We start from the raw sequence: 12,451 nt of genomic DNA, 5'->3' as shown, positions 1-12,451 counted from the left end.
CTGTGCCTTTTGTTTTGGCTTCATAGACAGGTATCAACACTAGAAAGTCAGAGTGGTTTATGCACATCATCTTTTTAGAAGGCCAGTGTTAAAATACTATGAAGTACTTGCAGGTGTTGTCCTTATACATAAGCAAAATCTTGATTTCCACCTCATTCATGTATTTTGCAAGTAAAATTTATGCATTTTTAAATGCTCAGTTACTATGTACTATTGAGAATTGTGTGTTGGTTTGATATCTGCTGAGGAAGCCTATATTCAGAAGAGATTTCAAGTGAAAATGCTGATACTGGATAAGTTTTAGGACTTTTAAACGTATTAGAATTAAGATATTCCTTCTAGGCTCTTGAATCATCAGAGTCCACAGCAAGATAATATCATATAGCTAGAAAAAAAGGGCTATTTTCTTACACAGCTTGATTTCAGTTGAATACTATCAGTAAAGGAATATTTTAATTCTTTGTAAAACACAGTTTGAAGTCAATAACATCCATAAAATATTTTAGAACTGTAACCTCTCAGCCTAGGTTGCAGTTTTAAGATGTGCAGAATGGAAACCTATCTCTTTCAAGAATTTTTAGTTATAGATATTTTGATCAAAAGAGGGGTTTTTTTAGAGAATTTAGTTGTACCAAATGTTGTCAATATTTGTGAGTTTTTTTAGGTATTGTTTTCCTCAGTAATACCTGCCAGAACATTATCAGTTTATAGAGGATTGTTTGAGAATTTTTGTATCTGATTATAGGAAAAAAGTGTCAGATGTTTAAAAAAAATATATTCCTAAGTGTCTTAAGATATTTGGTGCGGAATGAAATGGTGTAAAAAGCCAACTTAGCTTGAAAACAAAAACTTAGTTTGAAACATAAAGTATACTCCAAAACAATCTTTAAAATCTTCTGGGAAAGGATCAAGGTCAGTTCTGCATAAAAAAAGGGCAGTTGAAGTTTTTAATTTCTTACAGAGATTTTTCTATACAGGCAGCAGTTTCTAAGTTTGTGTTCAAATATATACAAGCTCTTGTACCTACATGCACAAGAAATGACACTATTTCAAGTTAGCTTCTAACCATTCACTGGTGAGTGCTATTTCATGAGGAAACCAGTTCGATTTTTTTCTTTAACACTATCCTTACATTGTCTATTACAAAGCAGTTTGTTTTATGCGAGCACAATATTAATTATGCCACTGAAAACAATAGTAAATATTTGCAACAGTAACTCACTCAGCCTTACAACAAAGCCTTCTGTCCTTGAGTCCTCCCAAGTCTCTGCCTTTGACTTCATGAGTCTGTCTTTAGGATTCGTGGAGAATGGAGTTTGAAAGCACAAGTTGTTATGTTATTGTTTGACTTGTTCATCCTAAGAATTAAGTCTTTTTCTCAACAACCCTCTCCGAATCCTTGTGCATTTATATTTATGAACAAAGTCTCACTCCAGGAAAGCAAATTTTCATACATCATAGGAAAAAAACATTTGTCAAAACATGTAACAAAAATTACTTAAGCAAAACAAAGTGTTAATTATCATATGAATATAGCGGCTCTCCGTAGTCACACTTCTTATTGGGAAGATTATTGTAAGATAAGCAGTAGCTTTGTAAAGGTAATGCAGGCTGGCTTACTGATAACACAAGCTATGTCCTCAGGGAAACATCATACATTCCAGCATATTTCAGGAAATTTCATAAATTTCAGCATATCTCACATGTCTCGGACATGTCTGCTTCTCAGGATGGGACTTTGTTTTAAAGGAAATGTATTTTTGGTTTTCCCTGAAAGCACATGGCTTTGTGTCCTAGGTAAATTATGTTGTCTTAAAAAAACAAAAACAAAAAACAAAAAAACATTATCTGATTCGTGAGTCTTACCCTAAATGTAGTGGGGCTTGTTTAAACAGTCAGCTCTTCTTTAACATATCCTTCTAATGACATGTACACTCTTACTGCCCCTTTTTAACCTTGTGACTCCTAGAATGCTCTCCATGGATAAAGTATGAATGTATTTACTGTGAAGTCTTTGTCATTTTCTTTTGAACTCGGCAGTATGACTCCCCCAACGGAGATACATAAAGATTTAGAAGTTAAGCCTCGGTCAGTGACCAGAATTGAATTCTAGATACACAGAAGGCTATGCAGAAAATACACATAGTACTGTTTGAAGTCATTATTAAGCATTGCTGGGATTTCTGCTGAGAAGAGGAAATCCTTGAAAGTGGTATTGAAAAGGAGATACAGTACAATATGTGTGAAATGTAGAAATACATTCAGATAGTATTTTAGCAACCTGAAAAACAGAAAGGAAGCTGCACTAGTTAAATAAACGGTAGAAAAAACTTGGGGTTTGGCAATTCATGCATTTATCATATGCTTTTTGAAAATTCCTCCAGAAAATAGTACATTTGAATGTAATTTTGATTCTGTTTGCCACGTTGTTACAGTTCTTTAATTTTTTTTATTTTTTTTTTTTTTAAGGAATCCAAAATGTACTCAGCTTATTCTGTGCAGTGCTTACAGAAAATAAGGTTCTTTTTCACTCAGCAAGTTTTCAGAGGCTCAGTGATGCCTGTAGGGCTCTGGAGTCTTTGATGTTTCCCCTCAAATACAGGTGAGTTGAGTTTTGATTCTTTGAACTCTTCGACTAATTTTATAACTCATCTTATATTACATTGTCCTTTACAAAAGGAGTTGTGCTATGTTTGTTCAAATAATCGAAGGTTTTCATGATCATATATACCTGTCCTAGCCTTTACACATCATTAATAAAAATCCAATTGCATCATGACAGTGGAAGCAAAGGAGAAACATCCTGCCCGCAAATACAATAGAAACCCTGCTCACAACATCAGTTGGATGGTAAAACTTGACTGTGATGATCCATGAGTAAATGCATGAAGATATGGGAGAGATCTAATAACAGCCTGCCAATAAGTAAGAGGAGGTGCATGGCAGGAGAACAAGAGATTGGGGTCATAAACCGAAACAGGGAAGAGGGAGGTTTCTGGCCGTATACAGGGAAAACTTGTTTTATTGTGAGGATAACTAAGCAGTGGAACAAAGACCCTATGGAACTTCCATCCCTGTAGGTTTTCAGGACCCAGCTGGACAGAGCCCAGGACAAATTCGTCTGGATTCAGCCTTGACCATGCTTTGAGGAGTAGGTTGGACTAACTGATGTCCTGAGGCCCTTTACAACTGGAAAGATTCTGTCATTCTTAGATAACAGCTACTTTAGCTTGTATTACAGTTTTAAGTCACTGACAAATGTCCACCAGAGAATGAATTTAAAACAACAAATTGATCCTCTCTAAAAAGCCACATCTGAATCCAGCATTTTGAAGTGAAAAACTTAGTGTCAAACTATTTGGTTTTTTTAGGAAGAAGACATCTAATTCTGACTCATCTGTTTCAAAACATGCCTGTATTTTAATAGCATGTTTTTATTTAAAATATTTCAGAGATAGGTTTCATTTTAATATAGAATAAGAAGGAAAAAAATTGAAAGCAAGTTTTGGAATATGTTTCTTAATGCTAAAGTAGTCATGAATGTAAATTTTTAATAACTATAAATTAGGTGTTGAAATGCATTGATAAATTTAGATCCAGATTTTCATGTTGCTCTGATGAAAACACTAATTTATTTTTTTTTAAATTGTCAAATCAAGTAAACAGCATCTGAAATACTGTGTTCTTTACATAATGTTTAGTTGTCATTTCAATATCAAAGCAGAATATTTCATTTAAAGATTTCTTATTAATGATATTTTACAAAAGGCTGAATTGTAGGTGTCTGGCCAAAAACTAGCCATGTTTTTAAAATTAAGGTATTATGCATAACTTTGTGTCCCTAGTTACCTAAAAGTTGTGGACAAATATAATGTCCATGCAACATAAATGTTACAAATATAAATAGGCTTCTCTTATTTTGCAAAATACACTTGTTTACAATAAATTGTAGACCATATAATATATAATTCCTGGAGTTTACATGGCAGATGTTCTTTTAACAGCATGACAGTTTATAAAGAAGTATTTAATACTTTCATCTTTTGTATTTTTAAAATACAGGTATTTACAGTAAATCTAATATATAACAGGGAGTTTTGGTTTGTGGATTTATTTATTTTTTTTTTTTAAGAAAAAAGCTGCCCTATGTGAAAGGATATTCAGAAGTTTTTATTTTATTTTATTTTATTTATTCTTTTCACAGTTATCCCTATATTCCAATTCTTCCTGCACAGCTATTGGAAGTTCTCAGCTCACCAACACCTTTCATAATTGGTGTACATTCTGTCTTTCGCAATGACATTCATGAGCTTGTAAGTATATCTACCCAGCATATTCGTAGTCACAATGTCATTTATGATGTTTAGTTGTAGAGATTTTCTGTGCTTCAGAGATGTTTATATTAATAATTCATGTATGTTTAATATACTATTACAGAAAGCAAGGCAGGACAATCAGGAGGAGAAAAAAGGAAAAGTATCAATTCTCTTGTAATACTTGGAGACTATAAAGTAGAGGAGAGAGATTATTTGATTCTAGTGCAGGATGGGAAGGAATGGATCCATTTCCAGCTTTGTCATGTATTTGTCATGAGTTTGAACAATTCACTTAGGGTTTTCAAATAAGACCTCAATTATTTTATTTTATCCTTACCTTTTACGCTTGTGCTTGGAGAAACTGAACCAGGGTTACAGAGGTGCCTAGAAACATGTAATTTTACTTATAGTTGTCCTCACTGTGTCGTTTTGCAGACAGCCTATTAGATATCTCAAATCACTGAACACAGATGTGGAACATCCAGAAACTGAAGTCACTTTTGAAATTTTGGCTTAATTTCACTTTCTTTGGTTTACATTCATTTTTCATCGGTACTTTCAGTAATATGAAGTATTTGGAGTATTTCCTTTATCAAAAGCATTCTATACATTAAAGTTAGCCCTGTTTTAATTTAACTTATGTGCAGATCATGAAATTTGAACACATGAAACTTGTGTTTCTAAACTATGCTTACTGTATTCAGTACTAATAATGTGTGTGTTTGTCCCTTACAGTTAGATGTAATCATAGCAGACCTGGATGGAGGCACAATTAAAATTCCTGAATGTATTCATCTTTCTCAGCTGCCAGAGCCACTGCTACATCAGACTCAAATGGCACTTTCTCTGGTATGTTTTGATACAAACCCCATTTTCCACCCTCTCACCTATTTTTAAAGAATGCAAAATGAATTACAGTATTAAATTGCTTTCAAACACACTAGAAATGTGAGATTTAAAACTATGATTCGTGCCAACATTCCTGTTTTTAGAAGAATTTATTATCTGGAGTTAATATCATCAGTAATTTACTGGTAAAATGTTTTTTCATTATTCAAGAGGTAGGTAGTGATTTTTCCTTCCTAATAATTGTTTTTTAATAAGAGTTTAACCTCAGTATTTGAGCAGCATTGTTACTATTCAGTTTGGCTTCTTTTCTGTTTTTATAAATTCATTTCCACTGTACATTGTCTGAAGTTTAACAAACGAATAACCAAATAGTCTTAAAGTTTATTTGTATGATGCCTCTGTATCAATATTCAAGAATGACTGATTTTACATTACGGACTCACCAAAAAAGTAGTTCAGTTTGTCTTTTTACTATCATTGTCATAAGTCAGAAACCCCCTTATTTGGAGGCTCCTGAACAAATCTTTGTATCTTAAAGAGAAGAATTTTCTGTCTGTTAATCTGTTTCAGATCAATCAACTCTAAAATCCCTAACTGTATTGACTAGCTTCATTGACTGTAATAGGAATTTTTGATAAGTAGCTCACTTATAGAAACCTGAAGCTGAAAAATTAATCCCACCTTTATTTCCATACAGTCTTCATAATTTAACTCAATCTATTACTTGAGGTACTTACTATCAATGAATATTACTTTGAGAAAGAAGGGAAAAAAGTAATTTATCCTTTCCTCAGCAAAATGAGGGGAAAAAAATTTTGTTTAAAAATTCTCTAGGTTTTGCATCCTGATTTGGAAACAGCAGATTATGCATTCCCTCCCCCACGAACAGCTTTATCACACTCAAAAATGCTGGTAAGATTTCTGTCTTACGTCTGACTTTCTTAAGTAGAAAACTGTTGAAATTTTAGACTAACTTTCTTTTAAGAACTTCTACTTTGTGTTTTCTTTTCCATATCAATATTCTTTATAGTATTATCGGTGGAGCAAAGAAATGCCATTGGACTTTACATTCTGCGCTCTAATAGCATTCTAATGGGTTAGAAGTTCTTATAAACATATTTGTATAAATATGAAAGCACCTTAATTTCTATTAATATTGCTGTCTGTTGAGTTAACTCTGCCTCCTCTATTTTGTAGACCAGTAAAGCTGCAGAATTTTAGATGAGTGGACAATCTGGTCTTTTTGTGTGTTTGTGTAAATGTTAAAATTAAGTTCTCTTATAGACAGCTCTGCGCCCCACCTCCCCCACCCCCCCAAAAAAAAAAGTTCAGAAACATTAAAAATGTTATTCAAGATCTAGATTTTTAGAGTAAATATGAGTAAAGATAGGAGTGGTAGCTGTGTCAGCAAAACATAAGTCACTGGTTTTGCAATAATAATGGTAATTATTATACATTGTGTGCTTGGACATATTAGGGAAATGAGTTGTATGATTTTTAACTGTACATGGTTAAATGGCTTTAATGAACCTCAACCTGAATGAAACTATATGTAATTGGCTATACTAAAAAAAGTCTGTAGAAAGTTTTGTACTATAATCTAGTTAATTTAGATTAAAAGTAGTTGTGAAGCCATGATAACTTAACAACTTGGTAAAGGTGCTGGTTTTAGCTTGTAGGCATGTCTAGAATTGAACTTGAGTTGGTAGTCCAAACTAAAATCCAAAAGCCAATTCAAGAACACACATTGGGGTTTTTGTGTAGGTGTATTCAAAAACGTAAAACTCTTAAGTGGTACAATATATTTGTTGTTCTTATTTCTTGCTTTAAGATTGGGGGGTTTTATTGCTGAAGACAGGAAATGTCATCCAGAATTCATTTAATCTAATGGCAGACAGAATTCAGCTAAGATCTCACTTTGAATAGTGAAGTTTTAAATTAATATAATTTTGTATCAAAATAAGAATTTTGTTTAATCTGAAAGAAAGTACCATGTTTTCAAGTAGTCAAAAAAGTCAGGGTACAAATGTATCTGTTAAAATTCTAGAGAGCAGCCTAGGTGCAAAGAAAATGAGAATATATCTCAGTAAAGTGAGCCCTTACAAAATTAAGTTAAAAATTTGATAACATCAGTCATGTTCCATTGAAGAATAAAAATACATCTAGAAAACTATTCCTATAGGACAGCTTTATAGAATCTTATACATACCTAAACTTATTTCTTTAAAAAATCACCTTTAACTTAGGTTGTATTTACTTGTTGATTAGCTGATCAGCTGTTCACCTGTTTAATTAATCCAATATTCTTTGCTGCTTGTAACTTTTAAAGTTAGAGTTTGTTTAAAAAGTCCTTTGAGACACCATAAAACCTGAGGTCATGAAACAATTTCAGGATCTTAGGTTTTAGACATGGCTGCAATCTGAGTAGGTCCCTGAGCTAAGATAAAATAACGTGGGTGACACAGGATTTGATCAGTCTGGGATACTTGTGAACACATCTGGGCCAGCTGAAGCTGTCACTGCCCCAAGTCTGCCCCCAACTGTTCACATCGTTTCCATTAATCCATCAAGGTTTATGTAAGCACTCCCTTATTTAAATCAAAATAAACCAGGACTTTAAAGATCTACTATTTTAAACTTTGTAAACTAACCTGGCTTATTTTGGCTGCAGTAGATTGGCAAGTGAAGACATGAGTTGGAAGAGTCCTAGACAAGTAGCTGAGCAAACTTAGGGCAGTCTCCTGGTCTCATCCAGCTGGCAGAACCACAGCAGATGACTATGGTGATGCTTGTGATGCTCTGAGCCTGGCTCCTCCAGCAGCAGTAATGCCAGGTTAGGCTCCTGTGATTCCCTGCCATCCCTGCCCACTTTGATGGCACTGCTTGTGTAGTGCTGCAGAGCCACACTTATTTTAGGGAATAAATCTAAGCTAAAATACGCTCTTTCCTTTATTTAACATCTTTCATGGCAGCTCTTTCATGTGGTTCACCACATGACCAACCCAACAGTTAGACTTGCATTGCCCACAGCCTGTTGTGCAGGCACAGAAGAGAGCAGTAGGAGAAAACAGTTGAATATATACTAAATCTGTCATTACCATCTGCGGACAGGTCAGTGAAACTGTAGCCTCATATAAGATAATTTCATATGTGTACAAGTATCTCCACTTCTATGCTACGCTGCTGCATTGTTTGAATTTGCAGGTATTTCTCAGATAGCTTTATACAAAGTGTGGGAAAGTTTAGAATACAAAAATGTTTTGACAGCATATTTAATTGCTGCTTACAGGATAAAGAAGTGCGAGCAATCTTCCTTAGGCTATTTGCACAGCTTTTCCAAGGATACCGGTCATGTCTTCAGCTGATCAGAATTCATGCTGAACCAGTAATTCATTTCCATAAGGTAAAAGAGAAGCAGTTTGTATATTTAGTTAGTATTCGTGTCATGTAATTCCTATAAGCTTGCCTTTTGAACAAGTGTTAAAGTTAAAAAAAAAAACAAAAACCTACACATGATTAGTGTATCATTTTGACATAGCACTATATAAATGTATTTTAGTGGAACTGATTGTAGGGACAGTGATGAAACATGAAACAAAGTTAACATTAAAATTTAATACAAAGAAATTCTTTGAGGAGTCATTAAGGAATTTTGGAAACATATGTATTTAGTTAGAAGACAACACTTAAAAGTACTAGTTTTCTGTTTTATTACTTTTGATATTTATAAAATGTGTGCACCAAACTTCCCATTACATCACTCCTGAATTTAGGTATAAAAAGATAATATGTAATATAAAAGATTTAACTAGAAAGTACCACATACTGCTATAAGCTGGTGAAAATGTTTAACTGCTAGCACATAAGTAGTTGGTGGTAGTTTTGATACTGATAAAATACATGCATTTTTTTAATCTTTATTGCAGGCAGCCTTCTTGGGGCAGCGAGGCTTAATTGAGAATGACTTTCTAACCAAAGTTCTCAATGGAATGGCATTTGCTGGTTTTGTGTCAGAGAGGGGTCCTCCTTTCAGAGCCTGTGATCTTTTTGATGAGGTGAAAACTGTTTCTATATTCCCAAGTAAATTAAAATGTACCTATGACATTTCAGCATGTTAAAAACTATTGAAATGCTTCCGAATCCTCACTGGTTTTTATATAAAGCTTATACTAATCTTCTCAATTCTGTTTTTCTATTAAGCATACATTTCGAGCTTACTTCCATAAAATCATGCCCTGCTCATATGTATGAAGTGAAACAGTTGTATAAATCATGGTAATGTTGTTCCTATTGTCAGGTTTGGAACTTCATAATGCATCACGTGCTAGAACAGAATTATTTTGAGTAATTTAATTATATTCTTAGAAACATTGAAAAAGTAATTGAGAAATATTAAATTAAATACATACCCAACAATATAAACTGGGACAAACGTTTTTTCTTTTAAAAAGTACTGCCATTTTTGTACTGTGCTGGCTTTTATTTGAATGTAGAGTACAAATAGAGTTTGGTATAAATTCTGTATAGTAGTAGAATATATGAGAAATATGGATTATGCTATTAGCAATGTTAAAGGAATGTTTTAGGTATGTAGGACTTTGTGTTGCATAGGACCATAGAATCTGGTAACAGAAGCTCTATAAGAAAGTGAAAACGTCTCATGTTCCAGAGTGACGTGACATTGCACATTTTTCAGTGTTTGGTTTTCTTTGCTCAGTTCCAGTTTAAGATTAACATTTCATAATTTAAGAAAGAAATTTTTTTTAGTTGAATTACTTTTTTTTTTTTTTTTTTTTTTTTAAGTTGGTAGCCTTTGAAGTCGAAAGAATTAAAGCTGAGGAAGGTAACCCACCAAAAATGATAAAGCATGTTAGAGAACTTGCAGAACAGCTCTTCAAAAATGTAAGTTTACTATACCTGCTGCACTTTTGGAGTTGAGATAGTAACATTGAAAATTCACGTTTCTGAGATTGATCCAGTATCTGAAAATGGAAATGACTGCTTGTGGTAGTCATCATCTGCATTATGACAAAAGACTTTGGAACTTTAAATGTGAAAAATTTTGTACATGTGAAGGAAGTTCAATATACTAATATCAATTTGCCTATTAACTGCTACTTAGCATTCTTATTTCTTAGCGTCTATTCACATAATGTATATAAAGTGTTATTTTCTCTGATGCAACCTATCCATGCCAAATACATCTCTTTTCTTGCCTCTCAACAATTTTCCATATGAAAACTATACATCCAATTTGGCATAATTTATACTTTTGGCAGATCATTCCTGCTGTGCCGACCCAGTGTCCACGGTTTGTGTGCTCAGCAAGCACTATTTCATTTCTTAACAACTTGTTTCTTGGATTCTTTAGGTTTCCTAGAATACCATTTCCGGTTTCATTCTTGCCTTCCTATCATGCCTTTATGTTACATGGTGCTTTTGTAAAAGCTCTTAGCAGGTTTTTAGGTTTTTTGTTGTTTATTTCTCTCTCTCTTTTTTTTTTCTTTTTTTTTTTGGCATCGGCTAATCTTCCTCCCCCTCACACTTCCTGTGGTTGTTCAGACTCCACAGAGCAGTATCTGTTATGCAGTCAGTTAAGACCTTTATCACCCATTCTTTTTTATATCCCACTTCCCCAAAACTATGATTTACATCTACACTTCTATAAAAAACCCACAAGAATTACTAAGTATGGCTAAGCTCCGGGGTGTTTGGGGCGTTTTGGGGGGTTGTATGTGTCCTCACCCCCAAATGAATTGCCTTTAAGGACTTTGTCACTGTCAATGCAATCTTTATTTGGGGTAAAATTAATATTTTTTCCATAGGAAATCCAAAATTTCACAACCAGTGCATTGAGCAGTCTTTTGTGTCAGTAGATTTGGGATGAAAAAATACATCTATGTATTTCAAGTAAATGGAATGTGTGAATAGTAAGGTGTGTTAAATGAGGTTAGTCTGACTTTAATAGTTGCACAATTTGTGTGTCTGTGAGATGCGCTCGCTCACTCATGCACTCTATCTCTTCCTCTGAAATTGCCAAATGACTGTTATACTTTCTTTGAAGGAAGGAATTGATACACATTTCAATCTACCTTGTTGATTGACACGTCATTAGAAGAGAGAGCAAATACATCATTGTGGACTAAAATCATGTCACATTTAAAAATGTGTGTGAAATGTCTCTTGTCCATGTGTGGTATAGCATACTTATTGGAGTATCTTAACGCCGATATCCTTACACTGACGCTTCAGACTTAAAATAAGAGAATTATCTTGTGGAAAATGAAGAGAAACATCGGGCATCAGAATTTTTGTTGCATAGATTCATTTCATCCATGAGATTTCATCTGTAATAAAATATTTATTCCATAGTATACCTCCTCATCCTGTAGCATTCTCTTAATGATAAGTGCTGATGGAATCATCTTCTATTATGAGCTAAATCAGAAAGAAAAACTTCTGAATAAATATTAAATTCTCTGCTACTAATTTAATAGTTGTGTTCTATATAGCAACATGCATTTTCCAAATTCAGGTCTTTCCTTCAGGTTAGCACTGTCAGAAGGTATATTAGTTGACAGTTCTGCAACATTCTGGACTGTTAGTTTTATTAGAAAGTCAATGATCAATATTAAAGTAGATTAGTCTGGTTCTTTTTTTATCAGATGGCAGAGATGAGTGAATTCAAATTTGGGGAAGATATAGCAGAAAAAATGAGGAGTATTGCACTAAAGGTTCTTGAAAATCCATCTGTCTTAAAAGTTTTGATCTCCCCAAGAGTTAAGGGCTTTAATGTTATAAGCATATAATTATGGGAAATTGCTTCCAAGAGTATATTTGTTACTATGATACTAAATTACTCCAAAGGAAATGGTGAACATTTGTATTTGTTTTCTAGTGGATATAGATCCCTTTTAGAATGAGAGAGCCTATAAAGCATAAGTGAGTGTGCATATGTGCAACTTTTCGCTTACATTATTTCTTAAAATCAGTGTCAAAACTAATTCATTTTAGTTTTTTCTTGTGATGAGATTTATTTATAACATTGTGATTGACCTGCTACTTCACTAGCACTAAGTCAATGACTTAGTATATTTAAAAGTCAGGTTTTTAGTAGTTATGCATACAGCTATCTTTGAATAAACCGCTGTGATGAGTAACATTGCTTCTTTAAGTTACGCCTAGAGCTGCCTGATTTTAAACTCAGTGCATGACATATTTTGACATCTTGTTCCACAGTTTAAATAGTCATCATATTGTAGCTGTGACAGTCTAGATACATATAA

The 12,451-nt window shown here is 33.5% G+C and overlaps 1 protein-coding gene across 7 annotated transcripts in view; it reads left to right on the top strand.

The window, feature by feature from the left end:
* The window catches only part of SBF2 (SET binding factor 2), a 283,574-nt gene that overhangs the window by 155,501 nt on the left and 115,622 nt on the right, over window positions 1-12,451 (top strand). For all 7 annotated transcript variants that reach the window (XM_075048066.1, XM_075048070.1, XM_075048067.1 and 4 more), the window contains exons 7-13: window positions 2,470-2,602; window positions 4,205-4,313; window positions 5,052-5,165; window positions 6,000-6,077; window positions 8,455-8,568; window positions 9,092-9,220; window positions 9,969-10,067. In XM_075048066.1, coding sequence (XP_074904167.1) covers window positions 2,470-2,602; window positions 4,205-4,313; window positions 5,052-5,165; window positions 6,000-6,077; window positions 8,455-8,568; window positions 9,092-9,220; window positions 9,969-10,067 — 776 coding nt within the window. The remainder of the gene's footprint in view (window positions 1-2,469; window positions 2,603-4,204; window positions 4,314-5,051; window positions 5,166-5,999; window positions 6,078-8,454; window positions 8,569-9,091; window positions 9,221-9,968; window positions 10,068-12,451) is intronic.

The sequence above is a fragment of the Buteo buteo genome, chromosome 16 (genome assembly GCF_964188355.1).
Source record: "Buteo buteo chromosome 16, bButBut1.hap1.1, whole genome shotgun sequence".
NCBI classification, from domain to species: domain Eukaryota; kingdom Metazoa; phylum Chordata; class Aves; order Accipitriformes; family Accipitridae; genus Buteo; species Buteo buteo.
This window is presented reverse-complemented; position numbering and strand designations above follow the sequence as displayed.